Source organism: Rhincodon typus, chromosome 9 (genome assembly GCF_021869965.1).
Source record: "Rhincodon typus isolate 14 chromosome 9, sRhiTyp1.1, whole genome shotgun sequence".
Taxonomy (NCBI): Eukaryota; Metazoa; Chordata; class Chondrichthyes; order Orectolobiformes; family Rhincodontidae; genus Rhincodon; species Rhincodon typus.
This window is the reverse complement of record NC_063340.1, coordinates 84,430,295-84,455,204: the sequence shown is the minus strand read 5'-3', so window position 1 is coordinate 84,455,204 and position 24,910 is coordinate 84,430,295. Positions and strand designations below refer to the sequence as shown.

Here is a 24,910-nt window from a genome sequence, read left to right as displayed (position 1 = left end):
TAGCTCAGATTTAAAAATTGGCCAGGACCCAAAAAAACACGTTCCTTTTTGAATAGTGCAATGGATCTTTCACCCAAAGGCAGATCAGTCTCTGACTAAATCTGAAGTAATGCAGTACTTAGCACATCAGAATGTCACACTCTGGATCTTGCGTCTAACTGAACAGGAGTCTGTGCAGAGATCATTTATAAAGTTTCAACATTATAATCAATTTGTGAATCACAAAGCTTTACTTGGATGAAAGTATTTTTCAAATGAAATTGATGTTACCAATAGAATGCTGTAACATCACAAATAATTTATGGGGATACTCGATTTCTCTTAAGCCAAAAGGGTGCATCAACATTAATTAAAACAAATCAAGAAACAGTAGGTCCCTGTTGCTAATGCGCTACAAACAGATATCATTTGCTCCACAAAAATAGCCATTGTAGTTGAAATGGGGATCAGTTCATGCTTCAACTCAACTTCAGTGGCTAGCCAACATGATCAAGATGAAGCAAGTTTACACATTCATGACCTTTTAAGCGATAGAAATGATCCCCCATAACCTTTTACTTAAAAGCCAAATGATACCCCATCTGGATTTACACATCGTCTTTTTAAGGAGTGAAATATAATATTTCAAAATGCACTCTACACAAACCCAATGAATTGACAGAGACCCATACTAACAAGGCAGTCGTTATTTACATATGTGAAATGCAGTCGACACAATCGAATGATGAAACACCAAAGGATGCCATAATTCTTGAAGGTCACTTTGTTTACATGATATATCCAACGCAACAGAAAAAAAAACAGGCTGTAAAAAAATTAAAAATTGTTTTCTTTTAATATATAAAAGTGGTTGAAAGTTCCTCTCTGATGTAGCATTCACAGGGCAGTGCAGCTTCTCGACTTCATCTTTTTGATATCTATGGCGATGTTGACAGTCATTTGGAGTGAATGCAGGTATACAAAGGAATTGAAAAGGAAACTGAAATCCCTTTGAAGTCCAACATTGCCTTAATGTTTACAAATACATATCGCTCAAAAATGTTAATGTTCTCTTGATTTTTGTTTTTAAAAATTGAAACATTGAAAAAATTCCAGAGCCCCAAATGTTTTGCCACCTCATCTCAACACGAAAGGATGGCTGGAACAAAAGTGACTACTATCACTATGACCTGATATTTTCCATCTTCAAGCAGAGACAAGTGGCATTCTTTTGAAGCAAACCTCGGTGTGTTGATGCATATTTTATCCCACACTCCTTTCTTTTAAAAAAAAAGTTATTTTTGAAAAAAAAAAGTCCTCATTTCTGATTCCTGCAACATTTAAGAACTATCTAATTTGGCTTCTTAAGTATTTTGTGTTTCTTTGTGGAGTGAAACAAAGTATTTCCTGTATCAAAGACCCCATGAGAAAAAAGGAATGGACATTTCCAGACATCAAAATCCCCTCACAACAATAAACTCAATAGACAGCCACTTCTTTTTGTCTCCAAGTGCCAGTGTGCTACAATGTAGGGTTCCTGGACTGACTGCTGCTAATGGATGTGTGCTTTACACACGGTAACCTAGGGCGTAAACTAAGGCTACATTGTACAATACTCCAGATTTATTTTTATACAATTTCCAGCAACCGCTTGCTCTTTTTTAAAAAAGGTTCTCAAGGTTCATTAATTACATAATGATGTCAGGCCTCAGTTGACTCCAAACAACCCCTTCCCCAACCATTTCCTTGGATGTGCCATGTTATTCGTTTCTCGCTTTCTTCCCATTTTCTTTTTCCTCATCTGTTGAGTTGGGACGTTTTCGCTTGCTGCAGTCAGCCTGGATTTTCACAGGCCGTGGTTTAAAAGTGATGATAATACATGTCATATTGTCACATCCAGTACCATCTCCTGATGTGTCAGGTGCCAAACACTGGTCTAGGAGCTATAAATAAATAAAGGTAAAAGGGTGGCAAATTTATGAAGACAGTGCACACAAAACCAAAGTTAAAGATCTCCTATGGAGAACAAAATTGTAATTACCTCACTGCATCACTACTATCATTTTTATTCACGAACCCTTTTAATTTTCATTGCACTTTAATGCTCATTTGAATGAGAGTAGATTGCACTGAAATGCACTAAACTCTTAGAGGAGGAGGGAGGGCTAGATAGATTAGAAGCTGGTGCTACCCCAGTTGGAAGTCTAGAACTAAGGTCATAGTCTCAGCATAAGGGATTTGCCTTTAGGAATGTGTGAGAATAAATTACTTTACCAAGGTTTGGGAATTTTTGGCATTTTCAACCCAAGGCAATGAATGTTCAACTGTTGAGCATATTCAAGATTGATAGCAATAGAATTTAGCACTTAGTAGAAAGTGGTTCTGAAGTCAAAGATCAAGCCTAAGTTAATTGAAGACAGAGTATGCATGACTGGTCATATCACTTTTCTCTCCTCCTATCATGTCTTCTGTCTAAGGTGGCTGAAAAGATCAGCAATCAGAAGGAAATGTAATTATCAAAATGCTTAACAGCCTACATAATGAACCACATTCTGTGTAAACATATTTTTACTGAGTTTCTTGTTGGATCTAGTGATTAGTGAAGTTATATTTATGGCTTGTACGTTTGAATACATTCCCCTACCATCAACCCATGCTAATATTCTTGAGTAGATTTGTAGCTCGGGTTGTGGATGCTGCAGTTGGTTCGCTCGCCGAGCTGGTTCATTAGTTTGCAGACGTTTCATTAACCTGCTAGTGCAGCCTCTGATGAAGTGTTGTTGTATTTTCCTGCCTGCTATTTAAACGCTGGGGTCCATTGCAGTTCATTACTTCATTTGTGTTTTTTCTTTGCAGTGGTGTGTATATGGGGTCTAATTCTATGTGTTTATTGATGGCCTTCTTGGTGGAGAACCAAGCCTCTAGGAATTCCTGTGCCTGGCTTTGTTTGGCTTGCTGTAGGATCCTGATGTTGTCCCAATCGAACTGGTGGTCCTCCTGGCCTATATGTATGGAGGTGAGCTCTCCAATGGACCCCAGAGTTTAAATAGCAAATGGGAAAATACAACAACGCTTCAACGGAGACTGCACAGATGTTACCAAGCAGGATAATGAAACGTCTGCAAACTAATGAACCAGCTCAGCGAGCAAACCAACCGCAACATCAACCCATGCTATTTAAGAACAAAGGATTTTCAGTCTCTTCATATCTCATTAGTGCAATAACAACTTGCATCTAAATAGTGTCTCAAGCGTAGTAATTTATCCCATGGTGCTTCGCAGGAACATGTTAAACAAAATTTGACTTCAAACCACAAATGAAAATATGATAGCAGAAGATCAAAAGACTTGGTTAAAGCAAGAGATTTAAGGAGCATCTCAAAGGAGGAAAAACAGAAGTGAATCAACAAAGAGGATCAGACAGGAAACAAATTTCTTGGAAAATGCGGACTCAAAAATATTCCACACAAGGTGGAGCTGGAGAAACACAGCAGGTCAGGCAGCATCACAGGAACAGAAAAGTCAATGTTTCGGGTTGAGACCCTACATTAGGACCGGAAACGTTAACTTTCTTGTTCTTCTAATGCTACCTAACCTGCTGTGTTCCTCCAGCTCCGCACTGTATCGACTGACTTCTAGCATCTGCAGTTCTTGTTATCTCCTCAAAAATATTCATCAATTCCCCATGTTCTATCCTCATCTGTTGCCTTCCAGACACCCATCAAGGACAGCAATTCAAAAACCATATCTCATGGAGTATTTGATCATTTTGACTTATTTATATAACCTTAAATCCTCTGATCAAATATGTATTCAGCTTTTCTATGTAAAAGGAGTTAATCAGCCTCCTTTTGAGAGTCTGGTCCACATGTACATCTCTCTGCAAGAAGAGCAATTTCTTTGAATTTCAAGCTCATTTAGTAAATGAGGATACTAAGGTCAACATTTTAAGAGCATATTCTCAAATAAATATTACTGTTTTCTTGTCACAAATAATAGATCATTTTGAACAGCCCAGACCAGAGGGAGTCTCTATTCAGGGAAAGTAGAATTATAATTTCTGCATGGTTTGGTGCAGCAGGATTTTTCTCCTGGCAAGATTTGTCAACTACCCTTTTCCTTTACAAGTACAGTAGCTGTACCTACCTCTTCAGATATGGAGGACAGCAACCTCAAGTCTCCATTCTCATCAGTTTTGTTGATGCGTTCACTGATGAAATCGACTACTTCCTGGCTGCTCATTACATTCCTGAAAAGACAGACAAATGACTGAAAATGCAAGGCCCATTTCTACGTGTTCTCTAGAATCCCTCCCAAATCAGAGGTAAACATTGTTTGAACAGCAAAACTGTGCACAATGATTCTGTGTAGCTGAAATTTAAATATAAAATAGATTAAGGCAGTTAGCCTTGCTTTCTTTTGAGGAATACTCTGCCTCAAGATTATTCACCAGAAAAGAGTGTTGAAAGTCACCCAGGCTTCATAAAAGTTAAGAAGCAGGGAACGAGCTTATCTGACCCTTTTCTGTTTGTATAGATCACTTTGAGATCTCAGAATATGTGTGCTCTGTTCTAAGAAAGAATGTTGGCAGAAAATAATAGTCGTGCGCTGAAGCTGTAGAAAATTCCGACTTGGATGATTGACTTCAGTTCCACTTTAGATTTAAAAAAAAACTCAAAGATACTTTGTGCAAACCAGTACCTGCTGATAAATTAGATATTAAGAAGCACACTAAGTTGTGATGTGGAGGTGCCGGTGTTGGACTGAGGAGGACAAGATCAGAAATCACACGACACCAGGTTATAGTCCAGCAGGTTTATTTGAAAACACAAGCTTTTGGAGCCTCGCTCCTTCTTCAGGTGTTTAGGAGGAGCGAGGCTCCGAAAGCTCATTTTCATAAAAACTTGCTGCGAATAGAAGCTGGTGTTGTGCGATTGCTGGCCTTGTCCACAGTAAGTCAAACATGCTATATATGTTATTTGGTACTGAGGTACTAATGTCAGCTGGAAAACTAAACTCTTCCAGCTTGAGATCCTGGTGTTATGTGCACTTCCAAATAACGAGCAGCATTCAATGTAGCTTGCAAACAATCCCCTTTCTTTCAGTGCATGGAAATGTCTCACCACTGAGCTGGGGTTCAAAACTTAGTTAGAAAATAATAAACAAACAGAAATTTGGTCAATTGAACATTGCTTTTTTAAAAAAAAATTGAATATATTTTTCTAATCAACTTGTTCAGAGATGTTGTTACTCACTTCTGAAGTGGGTGGGACTTGAATCGAGGTTTCTATGGTCCAGGGGTAAGTGACACTACCACTGCACGACAAGAGGGCCCAAAATTGCTGATTTAAATGAGTAGAGCACACTGCTTTCAGTTGTTCAACCAAGAGTTAAAACATTGACTCATTTTGCATCAGTGGCTCGGTGATGTAGAAGTCCCACTGAAGAAATCAGATTTGCTTGTCAAGTAAAACAGGAAAATTTAGTTTTCACTGGCTCAGTAATTAACAAACCTGTGTTTCAAGTAAAAACCTGCCCTGGATCAACTGGTACGTCTCCTTATTCAAGGTAAATTACTTGAAAGGTTTCTTTTTGTGCTTCCAAAAAATTCTCACAAAATTGCTAAATAGGACTTTAATGTAAGCTCATCTGCAATATAATTTTTATAAAAAGATTGGTTCTCAGACCCAAGAGACAGGACCAGAAGCTATGACAATTTGGCTGCATTTGTAGAATCTCACAATATGGAAACAGGCCATTTAGCCCAACCAGTCCATACAGACCTTGTGAAGGGCATCCCACCCAGACCCATCCCCTAACCTATTCCTGCATTTTCCATGGCTAAGGCACCTAACCTACACATCCCTGAACACTATGGACAATTTGGCATGGCCAATCTACCTAACTTGCACATCTTTGGAGTGTGGGAAGAAACCAGAGCACCCAACAGAAACCACGCAGACACGGGGACAATGTGTAAACTCCACACAGACAGTCACCTAAAGGTGGAATCAAACCTGGGACACTGGTGCTGTGAGGCAGCAGTGCTAACCACTGAGCCACTGTACCGCCCAATGATGCATTCTTTTGAGTGTGGCATATAGGATTTAGCATACAGGAGCCCAGAGTGTGTTGATAGCAGGAATGGAGCTTGACAGGACACCAGAATTACTTTTCATTCTGTTCGATAAAATGTGGAGGAACGTGAAAGTCCAGCTTAACGGGCATCTGAGATTCAAACTCTTACTTAATGACTGACAATATTGTTAATCTGATACAGGCAGTACCTGGGTTATGAACTCTTGTTTCTGTGTAAATCGAGTTGTATGCAAATCAGAACGCAATGCAGCACAATATTAAAATATCCGTTTGTATGTATGATCAAAAGTTCATGTCAAATCCTTAAGATTAATAGCAGCATATCTCGGTCGCAAGTATAAGCATTTATAAATTGGATGTTTGTAAGTCAGGGACCATCTGTACATGCAATATTATACTGGAGTGTCAGCCAAGATTTGTGCTTAAAATTAAGAGTGAAACTTCCAACCATAATCTTCTGACTCATAAGTGTTACCAACTAAGATAAGCTGAAATCAGATCATGAATAGGGTCAATGCAAATCATAGGTTCATTCTATTTTCATTTTCCAGCAGGGCCATTGGACAGCAGTCAGGAATCCTGAAAATTTCACTACATTACCTATCTCAATGGTAATGAGTTAATTGTGACACAATCGCAGATCGATTAATTCAGTATGGATTTTGGTTGAATCAAGGAGATTAAGATCAATATGACTTTGTATTATATTATCTAACTAACCATTGGGTGATCAGGAACTGATTTCTATGATTAAGCCCATTTATGCGCTACTAATAGCTATTGTTATTACTGTTGGAGCACTGCCTGGCTTCTATTAACAATTAGTAATGACAGAGTTATTACTGCAAGTTTAGAAAAAGTAAAGTACTGAAATACAATAAAAACAGTTATCCAGCACATACATCACTTAATGGAAGGAATATGACTTGGATAGTTGAGTGTTGTCAGTATTTAACTGGATGGGTATCAAAACAAATTTGAAATAAAGAAAACACAATTGACTAAGAGCCACAAAAACAAATGATCGTAGATATTTTCTAATCATCCCATTCAAAGTTGTTATTTCACACCCTGTTGGAGTGTGTGGAACTTGAACAGATTTCCCAGCCCATAATAAGGGTCACTATCACTGCACCACAAGGGCCAAACCTGTATATTGTTATAGATTTTTCTAATCAGACCTGTTCAGGCATGTTATTACACATCCCTGGAGCAAGAAGGATTTGAACCTGGGCCTCCTGGCTCAGAGGTAAGGACACTACCACTGCACCACAAGAACTCTTATAAAGTGATCACAGATAGAACAGTTTAGCTGCCTTCAGCTGTGACAGTCCTAAGCCTCTCAATGTCCAGTTAAATCTCATCTTGACATCCATGACAGTGTTCAGCATACAGTTATCTTTGATACGGCTACAGGCTAGAAGCACTTATTCATCATGTGGGATGTGGGATGTGTGCACAGGTTAACGGTATATTGGATATTTCAGTTTGTGGAATATTCTGGTTTGTAATGCACTGAATAATGCTAACTTTATTTATCATGCAGAAAGAAGAATTAGGTAAACTTTAGTTTCTGCCAGAAGGGGAGGCAGCAATTCAATAACCTAGAGGTGGGCAAGGCCCCATTGCACGTAACAGAACAGTAACCTGTAAAAGGTGGTGGCAGCATATTTCAATTAAAGGCAAAATACTGCAAATGCTGGAAATTTGAAAAAATACTTCAGAAATTCAGGAGGTCTGGCAGCATCAGCGAAGAGAGAAACAATTAACTTACCAGACTTGAAACTTAATTGTTTCTTTCCACAGATGCTGTCACATCCCCAGCATGCTGCTTGTACCTTATTTCAATTGTTCATTCAAAACTTAAAACATACAACGATGGAGAGGTGAAGAAGTCAAGAGAAGCATACATCAACAACTAAGAGAGATATGACTGAAAGTTCTTACTGCCTATAACAGAATAAATAAATTTGAACAGAAAGGTCATAGAGCTGATAGTGTAGATTGGTCCAGGTGACCATGGAGGGATTTGACAGTGATTAATATTTTAAACTTAAGTATGAAGAACAGAGATCTAGTGAAGGCTTGTAAAGACCTTTGTGGCAGAAATTTGGAGGAGTTGAAATTTTTGAAGTGTGGAGGAGAGCAGCAAGAAGAGTAGAACTGTTGAATTTCAAAATGAAACAGGTGTGTATAAGGATTATAGGTGCTGAGTATGCACTGGGGTGAAATTGGGCAATGTTACACAGGTGGGAGCAAGCAATTTGATGATGAGGATATGCTAATTACATCTCAGCAACATGCATTATAAAGCATCTTGAATATAGCAGAATGGCCCAAGACATTGAAAGCTTTCTAAAACAAAGGATATACTGGGAGCAATCAAAAGCTTGGTCAAAGTCTACTTCAGAGAGGATTTTAAATGACCTTCCTACAGCTAGTACCAACAAATGAGAGAACTTGGAGCTTCAATAAACTCAAATCTATAATTACTTACCATATACCGTCACATGCAATTACCATAAAGTCATGGTCATCATTTAATGTCAACACCTTGAGGTCAGGTAGTGCTGAGATCATCTGTTCCTCTGGAGGAAGGTTCTTATTCCTCTTGTAGAAATGATCACCTGTAACAACAATCACAAAGCATAGTGAACAACACTTGTTAATTTCTGAGAGATGATTTCAGGCCCAGTATGAATTAAATTTCCTTAACGTTCCTTTTAGGAGGAGACATTTTCTCATCAACAGCAGTGTCACTAATTGCAAGCAAGACATTAAGCCACCCAGCAAGTTTTAAATTATAAAGATTTTAACATGCAGGAAATGCATCTCTCTGAACATAAAAGGTTCCAGAAATAAAGATTTACAGCCCAAGAGGCAAATTCTCCATGCTGATTAGAAAATACGAAGCCAGTGTTTCTTTAATGAACAAGCTCAAAGCCATTCATCTATTCATTGAAACTCAGTTGATCACACACTGTTTCAGCACATAGCTTATTAAATAGGGCATGCAACTTTAAAAAAAAAACCATAAGCAGGAGAAGAATTTTCAACTCAATTTTAGACTGGTGGTGGTGGTTGGGGGATGGAATTAATGCAGAACAATTCAAAAATTAACAGGAAATTTCAATTACATTGAGTTTTGCTGTACTTTTTAATGTCAGAGATTTTGAAAAAGCTCTTTACTCTTTTATGATGCATTTGCCCGGCCCTAATATTTACAGACTCTAACCAAAACTACTTATATGCGTGTAAGGTCAGCTGTGATCAACAGACTGAGACAATTTTGATGGTATGGCCTGCCTTCTCCAAGTCAGAGCTTTAAAAGTGGGCTAAGAATTGTATTGGTAGATTTCTCAACAGATGAATAAAATCCTTATTTCTAAGTCTGTAACCTGGCACAGAAACAGTAATTTCTACACCAAGATGATGTACAGAACGAGAAGCATAGAAACTTAAGTTTGTAAGTTTAACTTAAAAGGCTTTCAAGGTATTATACAGCAAGACAATGTTTCTGAGTCAATATAAAGCTTGGAACAACAAATCTGTTAGGAGAATCAAGCCGGTTACCTATTGCTCTAGAAAGGTTCAAACCTCCATTGACTCTCCCATCCAAAGTAACCTTTCCACCAGCATTCTTGATCCTGGCCAGTTCCACTTCATCTTCTGGTTTGTGATCATAAGACATGTCAATTGCCTTGCCACTCTCTGAAACAACACACCGGGAATCGCCAGCATTCGCCACTATCAGTTGCTTCCCACGGATCAGGGCCACAACAGCAGTCGTGCCGCTGTCAGAGCCAGGCTAGGGATCAAAAATGATTCAAAGAATAAGGTTTTAACCACCTTTGCATCATAAATAAAGCAGCATTCATGTTTTGGGCAGGCTTGTTTTGAAGTGTATACTGGTTCTTAACATATGATTTGATGGAAGATTTCATATTGTGAACAATAAAGTTAGCGGTTTGGCATATGTAAGGGGTATTGAATAAGGCTCTGTATTTTACAACCAGAATTAGTTATACATCATGCAACAATGCCACATGTTACTGCAGTAGCATGACAAAAGCACGAGAAAGTAATCTCAAATAAAAAGCACTTGCTCTGGACTCGATGTTACTTAGGAATGTCCATTTAAATGTAATATGCACTGTTTTCAATAGTTCTTTGGCATTTAGTACAACAGCATTTCACAACAGGAAGTTTAGTGTCACTGATGAGTATCTTAATTGTATATAAACTTGCTTGTATGATGTCATAATTGGATTAAATAATTTAACAGATTTCTGGTATCTGAACCAAGATAAATGCTTGAAGTGCAACTGTACAATGTGTAGCTAAATTAGCATTAGGTTTGGCACAGTAGTGATGACCTCAATGCAAGTCACCTCCCTAGCACTAAAATTGTTTGTTTAAACTTGGTTCCAAATATCACAAAAAATTACTCATCGGCCAAAGGCACTCAAAGTAGCATGTTTGCCGAGTCATGCTCTGCAAGGCCAATGACTTCTAAAGTGGCAAGGCGTCACTGCTGACAGGGGACACAATTTTCCTACTTTGTTGTCATGCAATACCATAACATAAAAACAGTTTATTAATACACATTTAAGTGCTTGAAATTCATCACAGTGAAATTCAGACTGGCACATTAAGCATGTTCATTTCTCATTTACAGATAATATCTTCAAGACCAGGCCTACCTCCTCTTTACCATCCATTCCTGGCAACATAATATCATCTTCCTCTTCTGCTTCATCACTGTCATCTTGCTCTTCCTCTTCTTCCTCCTCCTCTTCCTCCTCCTCCTCCTCCTCCTCTTCATCACTGCTGTATTCTTCCTCTTCACTGCAATCCTGCCATTGAAAATTTTAACAAAGTACAAGACACTTGGTAACTTGAAGCTCTTTGTCCATAGTATAGGAATTATTCACCAATAATGCAGTGATGGAATTTCAATCAAAAATTAAATATAAACATACGAAGAAGAAAATACCTGCATACATCTTGAAACTTTAATGACCAGCAGAGCCCACAAAGTACTCTTCAGTTGCAAGAATATAGGAAAAATAGCAGCTAATTTGCACACAGCAAGATTCCACAAACAGCAACTTAATAGCAAACAGATAATCAACATTTGAGTTATTTATCTATTGAGGGCATAGATTGACTAGGACATTGAAGTAACTCCTCTACTCTTCCTTAAAATAATATTTTGGAATCTTAAAACCCGCTGAGGGCAGACTGGGCTCAGGGATTTGGTTTAATAGTTAAGTCATCTCTCAGTAGTGCACTGGAGTCTTGGCATGGATTTTTATGCTCAGTTGCAAGACAGTAGCTATAAACTGATTTATTTGGTTGGGCTGAATTCAAAATGTGAGACAGGTTGAACTGTCATGAATTCAGGTTAATAATTCAACAGTAACAGGCTTGTAACATTACTAAAATGAAGGGAAAAAAGCTCTAGCTGACGCAGACAGAATCAGAGTTGTACAGCATAGAAACAGACCCTTCAATTCATCTAATCCATACCAAATCAGATATCTTAAATTACTCTAGTCTAAATTACCAGCATTTGGCCCATTTCCCTCTAAATCCTTCCTATTCATGTATGCATCCAGATGCTTTTTAAATGTTGTAATTGTACCAGTCTCCACCACTTTCCACCACATCAATTCATAGAATCCCTACAGTGTGGAAACAGGCCATTTGGCCCAACAAGTCCACACTGCCTCTCCGAAAAGCAGACACATCTCCCCACCCTTTCCCTGCAACCCTGCACTTCCCATGTCTAATCCACCCAATTTACACACCCCTGGACACCACAGGCAATTTAACATGGCCAATCCACCAAACCTGCAGCTTTGGACTGTGGGAGGAAACCGGAGCACCCGGCGGAAACCCACGCTGACCGTCGCCCCAAGGTGGAATTGAACCCGGGTCCCTGGTGCTGAGAGGCAGCAGTGCCAACCACTAAGCCATCGTTCTGTCCTTAATTTGGTATAAGCATTTCAAATTATTTCCAGGAAAGAAATGAGGTTTGGATCTACTAAGCAATGTAATATAAACAAAAGCAGTAACAATATCAAGTTGTAGGGGTGGGGTGATGTAGTACTCACAGTAACCTATAATATGCTAACAAGACTAGACACTGTAAATGCAGGAACGATGTTCCCAATCACTGGGCAGTTCAGAACCAGAAGTCACAGTCGAAGGATGTAGGGTAGCCCATTTAGGACCGAGATGACGAGAAATTTCTTCATCTACAGAACGATAAGCTTATGGAATTCTCTACCAAAGAAAGCAGTTGAGGCCAAAATATTGAATGCTTTCAAAAAGAAGAAGTTGGATGTAGCTCTCAGGGTTAAAGGGATCAAAGGGGATGGGCAGAAAGCAGGAACAGGGTACTGAGTCAGATGATAAGTCATGATCACACTGAATAGCAGAGCAGTCTTGAAAGGCCAAATGGCCTGCTCTTATTTGTTATATGTCTGAATACGAAGTGGATCCAATTTTGAGAGAACCTCCTAACATGTCACGAGTTCTTCCTAATCTCAATCTCCTGCTCATATTTTATATTACCTAGTAAGTAAATAAATCCCTTTAAAAAGTGATGTACAGAATCTCGATTCATGAGATCATATGATATAGGAGCAGAATAAGACCATTTAGCCCAACGAGTCTGTGCTGCCATTTGATAATGCTTTTCAACCCCATTCTCCTGTTTTCTCCTCGTAATTCTTAATCCCCTTAATAATCAAAAACCAACCTATCCCTCAAATGCTCATTATATGACAAGCCCTTCACCCTCAGGATCATTCTTGTAAACCTCCTCTGGACCCTCTCAAACGCCAGCACACCCTTCAAAACAGGGTACAAAACTGATCCATTTTCCAAATTCAACTGGTTACGGTTGACAACTCCACAGACCTAAGAACCTTAAGCTGCATATTACCAATCAATGTCATTAAATGCACTATTTACCTTAACATAACTCAAAACTTTTATCAAGTCATCTTTAGTCACATCACCTTAAATGAAAGAAGTCCAAGCTTCTCAAGTCACTGCATAAATAATTTCACATCCTTAATAGCATCAAGTTTTTGACTGGTTTATAACTATTATTACTGTGTGATGGAATACTCCCCACTTGCCCGGATAAGTGCAGCTCCAACAACAAAACTAAAGAAACTTCACACTATCAAGGGCAAGGCAGCCTGTGTGACAAGCACCACATCCACAAACAATCATTGCCTCCACCACTGACGCTCAGTAGCAACAGTGTGTACCATCTACAAGATACAGTGCAGTAATTCAACAGGGCTGTTGTGGTGTAGTGATACCTTTGAGCCAAGAGGTCCAGGCTCAGGTCTCACTTGTTACACATGTTGCTTAACATGCTTGAACAGTTTGATTTAAAATATCTAAGCCAGAACCCCCTAGTTATGAACTCAGGAAACATTGTTTTTACATGCACCTTGTAAATATCATTCACCCTATTAGCCTTTTTGGGTAACATTTTGTACTTGCATACTAATTTCTTGTGGCTCCTTCTTCAGAGTACCTAAATCCCTTGCACCTCTGAACTTTGCAAGTGTTCACTCCCTTCTACCTTTTACAGTTAACACTGCTACAGTCATAGTCATACAGCCTGGAAACACACCCTTTGGTCCAACTCATCCATGCTGACCAAAGTTTCCCAAACTAAACAAGTCCCATTTGCCTGTGATCCACCATAATCCTTCTAAACCTTTCCTACACATGTACCTGTCCACATCTTTTAAATGTGGTAACTGTATCTGCATCTACCACTTCCTATAGCAGTTCCTTTCATATACGAAGTACCCTTTAAAAAAAGTTGCCGCTTGGGTCCCTTTTAAATCTTTCCCCTCTCACCTCAAATCTATGCCCTCTAGTTTTGGACTCCCCTATCCTGGAGAAAGACCTTAGATATTCACCTTATTTATGGTCCTCATGATTTTATAAACCTCTAACATCACCCCTCAACTTCCTATGCTTCACTGAAAAATGTGCCAGCTTATCCAGCCTCTCCTTATAACTCAAACCCTCCAGTCCTAGTAACACCCTTGTAAATCTTTTTTGTACCCCCACCAATTTAATAACAGCCTTCCTATAGCAGGGCTACCAGAACTGTAGACAGAAGCAAAATGTTTGTTCATTTCATCTTCCATTTTCTTATTACTAACAACTAACTCTGCATTCTCACTTGTTAGGGGACCTATACTCACTTCACTTACTCTACATGTTACACCTTCAATTATATATCAAAAGATTTACACTCTATTTTTATCTAGTTGTTCCACCTATAAGCATTCTTTTTCTGCAAACCTTGGTCAGCCTCTATCTTTGCATCTAAAACATTACTTCACATCTTGACTATGAACAGGCCCCGCATCTTACCAATCCACTTTCTGCTGTTTTCCAAAATCCTTCCCTTAATTTTCTCTCATGCATTGTTTGGTGTGTTACGATCCCAGTTTTTGTTAACACTAGATTCCAGGCTTGACAGACTAGATACTGAGAAGGTGTTTCCACCAGTGGGTGGACCTCCAACTAGGAGGAGAGTTACTGAATGAGACTCTCATCTAAAAACAAAACGCCAAGGAATTTCTTCTCCCAGAGGTAGTAAATGCCAGCAATTCTCTCACAGAGTTGTGGAGGCTACATCACTGAAAATACTTAAAGAGGAGTTAGATAGATTTTTGAAATGTTAACATTTTAAAGGGTATGCGAAATTTGCATGAAAGAAAAGTTGGAGCCTGGGGCAGATCTGCCAATGTCTTAGTGAATGGCAGGGGACGCTTGATGGGCTATTCCTGCTCCTATTTCTTACGTCTTTATTTTAGATCATAAGTTTTACGTTTTGTGATTTGGTTACCATGGTGGCCAGTATCAAGAGATTCACAAAAGCTTGGCAGCATACTTTTAACAAAAGAACACAAGTTTGTTTTACAGAAGAGATTCGTAAACAAAATCATAAACAACAGAGTCAACTCTTTCTCCCAACAATATTCTTTACATGCACTTGACTCCATTGATGCATCAGACCCGTCTTCACTTCACAATTCCTCACTGAACTGACTAAGTCACAAACATTTCCTTTCAGCGAATTTCCACAGTCACCAGATATGATTCTCGGTCTCTTCCAGAAACAAACTGAAAAGGTAAACATACTGACTTTTCCACACTGCTCTTAAAACAGACTTTTGTTCAGCTCTTCCTAATCTGATCAAACAGCGTCAGGCTTCTTTCAAGCTCTGATGGCTTGAAGACTTCTACAAACTAAGAATTACCCTTTTGCTGGAATGGATCTTTTCTTTTGAACTTATCCTGCATTTGGCCCTAGCCACTTGTCTTTCCTGTAGATCATTTAAAAAAAAAATCCACTTTATAAACATCCCAGCAACCATCTTCCCAAATACCAAATTAAGCAAAGATATCAGTCAACTGTACACCAATTCCTTCACATATAAAAAATATTGAACACAGGATTCAGGAGCAGATACAAGACCATTTGGCCCTTCAAGCCTGCTCCACTATTCAACAAAATTGTGGTGGATCAAGCTGCAGTGTTAATTCCACTTGCCTGCCTGCCTCCCCATAACCCTTGATCAAAGGCATCTATTAATAATTCAAGACAAGGAGGAAGCGAAATAGGCTATTTGGCCTACTGAGCCTGCTAACATTGAATAAAACTATAGCTAATCAGATTGTGGCTTTAACACCACTCCCTTGCTTCCTCCCATAAATGTCAATTCCCTGGTCGATGAAAAATCTGTCTAACTCAGTCTTGAATATAGTCAAATGACTGCTCCATGGAACAGAATTCCAAAGACTAAGAACCCACTGACAGAATAACATTTTTTTTCACATGTTCTTCTCAAACAAGAGACCCATTACTTTTAAATGATGTGCAAACATAGGAACCATGTAGTCTTAGACAACAAGGTGCAGGGCTGGATGAACACAGCAGGCCAAGCAGCATCATAGGAGCAGAAAGGCTGACGTTTCGGGCCTAGACCCTTCTTCAGAAAAGGGGGAGGGAAAGGGGGTTCTGAAATAAATAGGGAGAGAGTGGGAGGCGGATAGAAGATGGATAGAGGAGAGGATAGGTGGAGAGGAAACAAACAGGTCGAAGAGGCGGGGATGGAGCCAGTAAAGGTGAGTGTAGGTGGGGAGTTAGGGAGGGGATAGGTCAGTCCAGGGAGGATGGACAGGTCAAGGGGGCGGGATGAGGTTAGTAGGTAGGAAATGGGGGTGCGGCTTGAGATGGGAGGAGGGGATAGGTGGGAGGATCCCAAAACCAGTCCAGCTCGTCCCCGCCTCCCTAACCTGTTCTTCCTCCCACCTCAAGCCACACCCCCATTTCCTACCTACTAACCTCATCCCGCCCCCTTGACCTGTCCATCCTCCCTGGACTGACCTATCCCCTCCCTAACTCCCCACCTACACTCACCTTTACTGGCTCCATCCCCGTCTCTTTGACCTGTTTGTTTCCTCTCCACCTATCCTCTCCTCTATCCATCTTCTATCCGCCTCCCACTCTCTCCCTATTTATTTCAGAACCCCCTTCCCCTCCCCCTTTTCTGATGGAGGGTCTAGGCCCGAAACGTCAGCCAATCTGCTCCTATGATGCTGCTTGGCCTGCTGTGTTCATCCAGCCGTGCACCTTGTTGTCTCGGATTCTCCAGCATCTGCAGTTCCTATCTCTGAACCATGTAGTCTTTACAGTTTACAGGTGAAAACACGCATCAGCAGAACTGTAACTTGGCAAAGGTTAGTGTTTTCAGTAATTTAGAGGAGGAAAAAGAAATGGAAGACAAAGGGAAAAAAAGAAGAGGATGCTCAAGTCGCAACACTGATTACAATATTTTAACAGTACACCATTCGACTTATAGCATCCCAAGTTAATACTTCCATCAGGTTGCCCAACCTCCACACAGAAAGCAGGGAGTAGTTACTACCCTGTAACAAGTTGTTTGGACTGTGTCTTTATGTTTTGAGTCTCCAAAAACTGAAATGCAATGAGAAAGAGATAACAAGGTGTAGAGCTGGATGAACACAGCAGGTCAAGCAGCATCAGAGGAGCAGGAAAGCTGACGTCTAGGCCCAAAAAGAGTTATATAGTAATGGTTTACTTGTGGCTTCAGTCTAATTGCTTGCAATAAATAATAATTTGTGGCTGGTACAGAAACCTCCCTGTGTTTTCTATCAACTCGATCTGAAAGTCAGGTAAATTGAGGTACAGCATGTGTCACAGAATTCTCGCCTCCTTTCGCGCTGTTTGGCTTATTGGCACTAGGTTACAGAACCACAGTATGCACAATCACTTGCCTTTCCCACATCCTACACACCATTTCTATTCAAATAATCATTCACTACCCTCTTGAATACCCTCCACCACATTTCCAGGAAGTGCAAATGATACCCTATCTACTCGCAGTGTGAAAGAAGTTTTATCTTACATCACCATTACTTTGTATTTGCATCACTTTAAAATCTATGCCTTTTTTAAAATCTTTTACAAGCATGAGCAACTTCTCCCCTTTTACTTCAAACAGCCTACTCATGATTTTGAAAACCACTATCTGATCTCCTCTCAGCCCTCTTCTCACCAAGGAGAACAGTTCTAACTTCTGCAATTCATCCTCATTACTTGTCATTCCTGGAGCCAGTCTTACAAATTGCTCTGCACTGTCTGCAAAGCATTCACATAATTTCTTACAATCCACAACTGTACAAAACACTCTAGGTGAAGTCTAAAGTGTCTTGTACAAATTCATCATCACCTCCCCTGCTCTTGCACAACACCCATATTCAGAAAGCTGAGGACGCTGTAGGCTTTATTAACTGAGATGGTAGGAACTGCAGATGCTGGAGAATCTGAGATAACAAGGTGAAGATCTGGATGAACACAGCAGGCCAAGCATCAGAGGAGCAGGAAAGCTGACGTTTCAGGTCTGGACCCTTCTTCAGAAATGGGGGAGGGGAAGCGGATTCTGAAATAAATAGGGAGGGGGGTTACAGGCGGATAGAAGATGGATAAAGGAGAAGATAGGTGGAGAGGGGAGCAGTTTTAGGGCCAAAGAGATTACAAGAGAGTTGCAGTGGGAGAGAGATCCACTGAGGTCTTTCCGGAGGGAGGAGGGTAACTTCTTCAAGGTAGGCATCCTTAGAAGAGGCTTTGCAGTGGGGTTAAAATTGTTTCAGAGATAGTAGGAACTGCAGGTGCTGGAGAATCTGAGATAATATGGCTTTATTAACTGCTCTCTCCACCTGTCCTGCCACCTTCAGTGACCTGTGCACATACGTCCCTACATTCTGGCACCCTCTTTAGAAATGTACTTCTATTTTATATTATGACCTTGCATTACCTCAAACTTCTGTGCATTGAACCTCAATTGGCACTATGCACCCACAACACCAACTTGTCAATGTTCAGGGAAACTGCTGTTTTGGAAAATCATCAATTATGAGCACACCATTAACTTGAAAAAGCAGCTACGGCACATCTGCATATTCTTAAACCCTATGTCAAGAGGACAACATTGAGCAAACCTGCTTGTGTTTCAGGGCTTGAATATTCTTGACATGAGTAGACTGGCAGTTGGGACGACACCTTCAGCCCCTAACTCAAGCCCACAGCTTCCTCACTTGTCCTCAGTAAAAGGCTCAAAGAACACAGCTTCTTCAAGGTAAACTGCAAAGGTAATGAAATAGCTACCTCTTCACTGTCGTCTTCTTCTGCTTCTTCAGATTCATCCTCACTGTCCTCAAAGAAGACAGACTTAGCCGCTCGCTGTGATTTGGCAGATGACGAGCAGGATGGCCCAGCATCAGCCGTGGATGATGACACAACAGCCTCTTCAGAGGTGCCCTTGCTGGCTTTGGCAGGTTCTTTATCTGAACCAGACCCAGTAGTGCTATCTCCACTTGCCAGTCCAACTTCCTCACTCCTGTATTCAGAACTAGAGGAGATTCCTACAGTCACCTCGGATTTCCCATTTTTGTTCTTTATTTCACCCATGCCTGCTTCGCTGCTCTCCAACTCTCCATTTATCTCCTTTTCGGACTTGTTTTTATCGTCATCTTTCGGTAGAGGTTTCTTAACAGTGGGGGAAGTTTTGCTCTTTGAATGTTTAGCACTGTTCTGGTTTTGTCCATATCGGGTGAGTAACTCTTCAATTGTCATTGTAGCCTCTTCATGTAAAAGTGCAGCCTCCTCATGGTCAACTGAAGGAGAAAAAGAAACAAAAAAAAAAGTTTGATGATCTATTATGGGGTGGATGTGTCTTATCGACTACAAATGGTTTTAGTGAGTTATCGCTAATATACTGGAAAGGGAAGAATGCTTTTACCAGACCTGCACTCATATCCCAATCTACATATTTAACCCCACTGCAAAGCCTCTTCTAAGGATGCCTACCTTGAAGAAGTTACCCTCCTCCCTCCGGAAAGACCTCAGTGGATCTCGCTCCCACTGCAACTCTCTTGTAATCTCTTTGGCCCTAAAACTGCTTGCCTCTCCACCTATCTTCTCCTTTATCCATCTTCTATCCGCCTCTAACCCCACTAACCCGAAGGATTAAACCTACAAATTTTTTTCAACAATTCATATACAAAATTATTTAATAGAATTCTCAGGCCAGATGGAATCCATGAATAAATTTTTCCTGCTCTTTTCCAGTTCTACGAGTGCACACCTATTTCAAGATCTCCTTCAGCTTCTCCTGCGTTGTGGATTTGTAGGATATCATTCCCAACCAAATTTAGCTTTGTCTCCTATCAATACTTTTTAAATTTCCTCCCCTTGAATCTATCACCCCTCTCTATCCCTCTTCCTGGGGTATTTACCACAATTTTAGACTTATTACTGGCAGCTTGGATTGCTGGGGATCGGAAAGATGGATATTATCAACATTAATCCTGGGAATTCTAAAATGTCACCTAAAAGGGCACGTGCTGTGCTATTTCACCTTAAAGGAATGACGTGGAGAAAAGGAGTGCATGGACCACAGACATCATGCTCAAGCACTGCACCCCACACCCTTGATTTGCGGGATGAAAAGGAGACCAACAGGAGCAACTTAGGAGGGCGAGGTGTGGAGTTCATTTATATATCTCCACAAAAATGTATTATTAGCTCATGAATGCCAAACCTGTAGACAGCCCTTTCTTGCAACTCTAGATAAATTTAAATTTTAGTAATCGTGTAGGACCAAAACTGCATACGAAAGCCAGATTTCCAAACAGGTTCTTCTCATCAGCATAACATCCATTTAAGGCTTTTCAATTAATATCCACTACAACTTCATACGCAAGTCTACATAGCAGATACATATGTTTTGAAAGCTATATAACAAACCTTTTTGAGCTCCCTTTCCATCACCTCAATGTAGTTAACATCTTTAATCAGTAACGCATTAACCTCTTATACAGGTTAAGAGCGTCTCCAGACACACGTATGATGGAAACTTAGTATATTCTTAGTATGTCAGCTCAAGTTAACTTGTGAAAAATTCACATGTACAACATTACAGTTTATCTTAGCTACAGAATTTTAACCAGGGCGTAAGAAACATGAAATAGGAATATAAGCAATGGCAGGACCAGAGGCACTTTATATATAATCAACAAAATAATTAACTAAATACTACAAAGGAAGCACAGAGGGTACTGCATGGTGACTGCAGAATACCAAAGCTCACAGATACAGGTGTGATCCAAGACAAATACATCTGCAGCCAAGTGCCGGCAGCTTGAAGAACTTTAGCTTTGAATCAGAGTCAATGAGCTGGGAGGTAGAGTTGTAAACACTGCAAAGCATTTGGGAAGGCATACATTACAAGGACATTTTCTTCCACGGGGTGGTCACATGCCTGAGGAAACGGAATGCTTGATCTGCTCTGTTGTCAGGGATGGAGGGTGAGACTATGAGTGAGGCAGTTATGGGCACTGAATAATTAAAAGTGGAAGAGCCTCAGCCCTAGCACTTATCTACCAGGTCCAAAGATTCTCTCAGCTGCTACAGGTAAAACCTGGGTCTCCAAGCTGGATGAGTGAACTAATAAATACAACAGAAACCATTCAAAAAGAGGGAATTGATAGAAATGCAATGGTACTACAGGAGAGTACTAATAGGGGAAATGTCACTGTTCCTTGCAATTGACAGAGTTCAATGGCTGTTGCTTGCCAGGTATCAGGGTTTAGGACATTTATCTGCTCTAGGGTGGAGAAGACGTTACTATGGGAGGAAGAGTAGGTAAAGGTTCGAGTTGTCTTTGTTTGCTTATGTACCAACGACATAGGTACATCTGGGAAAGGGATTCTGTTGAGGGAAGATAAGCATCTGAGGGCTAAATTGAAAAGCAGAACCCCCAAAGTAAAAATCTCTGGAATACCATCTGAGTCATGAGCAAACTTGCTTAGGGTCAATACGATTAAAGAGAGTTCAACATGTGCTCAAAGTTTGATGTGGGAGAAGGATGTTGATTCCTGGAGAGCTGGCACGAGTACTGGAGAATGTAGGAGCTGCACCATTCGGTGATCTTAACCTGACCTGTGTTCTGGCGAGTTGCTTAACCACAGTGGTAGGAATAGTGGGAGCAAGAAAAGACACAATAAATTAAAGACAGATCAAGGCAAAACGAGCAAGGCAGCAATAAGGAAAATCATTAGAATGGCAGGAAAGGACAGAGCATAACAATGCACCAGCAGATAATACTAGTGGTTACAATAATAGTAATAAGACAGAAGTAAAGGTTTGATATTTAGTGTGCATAGCATTCATAACACAGTGGATGAGTCAACAGATCTATTAGAAAAGAACGCACAATCTGGTAGTCATTATGGAGACACAGCTACAAGACGACAAAAATTAGGCCCTGAAAAGTGAGTTTAAAAAATAACACCGGTGGGAGCAATTCATAGACTCGCTTTGAGTAATTACACCATTGCACAGTTATACAAGAAAATGTAATAGGGCTTGTAAGAATGGTCCAGTGATGATCTTGGATAATTTTAATCTATGTATGGATTGGATAAATCGGATTGGCAAAGTTAGTCTGGAAGATGGGTTTTTATTTCCCTCTAAGAGCATAGAGCAAGTTTCTCACAGCAGCACATTTTACAGCCAGAGAACAGACTATTTTAAATCTGGTAATATGCAATGAGACAGGGCCAATTAATAACCTCATATTAAAAGGCACTAAGTAGCAGTGATCACAACATGATTGAATTTGAAATTCAGTTTCAGGGAGAGAGGAGTATATTTAACACTAGTGTTTTAAGTTAAACAATGGCAATTATGAATGGTATGAACATAACTGGTTCATGTGAACTGGAAAATTAGGTTAATGGACAGGTGAGTGAAGATGTAGTGGCAGACATTTCAAACAATATTTATTACACTCAAAGTTGCATTCCAGTGAAAAAAGATGGACTCTAGAAGAAGAGCAGACCATTTGTGGCCAAGAAAGTTAAAATTGAAATAAAAAGCACGCAACTCTATGAAAATTAATGACAGGTCATAAAATATACCAAGCAGTAAAGAACGACAAATCAACACAAAGGGCAGAGACATTTAACAGTATGACAGAAAGCTTTTGAGAAATATAAAAAAAGGGAGCAAGCGTTCTACAGGTATTTAAAAAGAAAGTAAAAGTGAGCACTAGTCCTGTTGAGAATGTATGGAGAATTAGTAATGAAATTGTGGATGAAATCATCCGAAAACATGACTATCTTCACTGTGAAGGATACAAGCAACATCCCATAAAAATGCAAACCAAGAGGTGAAAGAAAGTGAGCAACTTATGACAATAACAAATCAGCAAAGAAAAGGTACTAAGATAATTATTAGAACTTTAAGTTGAAAAGTCCTTAAGTCCTGATGGACTCCATCCCAGTGCTTTAAGAGAAATGGCTACTGGCCTACCAAAGAGCATAAGCAGCAAGTGATACACAGAGCTAAGTGACCCTACAACCAACTCTGCACTCCTGCCACATCCGGTCATGAATGGTGGTGGTGGACAGCCAAATAATTACTGCAAGGGGTGACTCCACAAACATCCCCATCAGAGCGAAAGATAAGGCTGAACATAATCATAACAATCTTCAGATGAAAGTACAGTGGATGAGCAACCCGCAACATCACAGATGAGTCTTCAGTTAATTTGATTCACTCCACATGACATCAGAAAACGGTTAAACACATTGGACACTGCAAAAGACATGGGAACTGATAACACTCCAGCAATAGTACTGAAGATTTATGCTTCAGAACTGGCCACTACAGTAGACAAGCTGTTCCAGTACAGCTACAACATTAGCATCTACTCAACAATGTGAGCAATATTTGAGGTTAAGTCCTGTACTAAAAAAGCAGGATAAATTACTGCACCAGTTTACTCTCGATCGACAGTAAAGTGATGCAAGATGTCATTAACGGTACCAACAAGCAGCACCTGCACACTGACTTCAAGTTTGGGCTTCACCAGGACCATTTAACTCCTAACCTCATTACAGCCTTGACTCAAACACAGACAAAAGAGAAACTGAATTCCAGAGGGGAACTGAGTAACAGCCCTGACATCAAAGCCATATTTGACCAAGTGTGGCATCAAGGAGCTCTAGCAAAACTAGAATCAACGGGTATCGGGGGCAAACTCTCTACCGGTTGAGGTCATACCTGGTACATAGGAAGACAGATATGGTTGGAGGCCACTCATCACAGGTCCAGGACATTTCTGTAGGAGTTCTCAGGGTAGTATCCTCGGCCTTCCCTCCGTAAGATCAGAAGTAGGAATGTTGATGATTGCACAATATTCAGCACCATGTATGAACCCTCAGAAATCAAAGCAATCCATGTCTAAATACGACAAAAACTGGCCAATATCCAAGTTTAGGCTGAGATGGGGCAAGTAACATTGTACCACACAAATGCCAGACAATGATCAGCTCCAATAAGAGGCAACCTAACCACAGTGGCTGCAAGAACAGGTCAGTGTCTATTAATACTGCAGTAAGTAACTCACCTCTTGATTCCTTAAAGCCTGTCCACCATCTACAATGCACAAGTCAGGAATGTGACGGAATACTCATAATTTGCCTGGATGGGGTTCAGCTCCAACAACACTGAAGAAGCTTAACACTATCCAGGACAAAGCAACCCGCTTGATTTGCACCACATCCACATTCAGGCACTTCACGATCGACGATCAGTAGCAGCAGTATGTACTGTGCAGAAATTCCAAGATTCTTAGACAGCACCTTCCAAACCCTTGACCATGTCCAGCTAAAAGGATGAGGGCAGCAGGTACATGGGAAAACTACAAACCGCGGGTTCCCCTCCAAGCCATCCTGCCCGGATATAGATCACTGTTCCTTCATGGTCATTGGGTCAAAATCCCGAATTCCCCCCTTAACAGCATTGTAGATCCACGTATAGCACACAGACTGTAACAGTTCAAGAAAACAGGTCTCCACCACTATTTCAAGGGCAATTAGGAATGTGAAATAAATGCTGGCACAGCCAGCGATGCCCACATCCCACAAGTGAATCAAAAGCAAAATGACAGACTAGGGAACCATATAAATTTGCCAATGACAAACATAGATAGCATAGTAAGTTATGAAGAGGACATAAAGGTGCCTGCACAGGGATATACAGGATGCACAGGAGTGAGGGAGGATTAACGACATGGTAGAAAACAGAAAAAAATAAAATTAAAATCAGTCGTACATTTTTAAAGAATAGCTGGTTTGCATTAAACCAAATAACAAGGCACCCAACCTAAACTGAATTCCTTACGAA

General features: G+C 40.2%; 1 protein-coding gene across 2 annotated transcripts in view; it reads right to left on the bottom strand.

Annotated features, from left to right (window-relative positions):
* Positions 1-811: 811 nt before the first annotated feature.
* Positions 812-24,910, bottom strand: part of ppm1g (protein phosphatase, Mg2+/Mn2+ dependent, 1G) — a 40,274-nt gene continuing 16,175 nt past the window's right edge. For both annotated transcript variants that reach the window (XM_048600632.1, XM_048600633.1), the window contains exons 5-10: positions 18,824-19,332; positions 10,782-10,934; positions 9,652-9,886; positions 8,576-8,705; positions 4,126-4,228; positions 812-1,922 (exon numbers count right to left, since the gene is read on the bottom strand). In XM_048600632.1, coding sequence (XP_048456589.1) covers positions 1,740-1,922; positions 4,126-4,228; positions 8,576-8,705; positions 9,652-9,886; positions 10,782-10,934; positions 18,824-19,332 — 1,313 coding nt within the window. In that variant the 3' untranslated portion in view covers positions 812-1,739. The remainder of the gene's footprint in view (positions 1,923-4,125; positions 4,229-8,575; positions 8,706-9,651; positions 9,887-10,781; positions 10,935-18,823; positions 19,333-24,910) is intronic.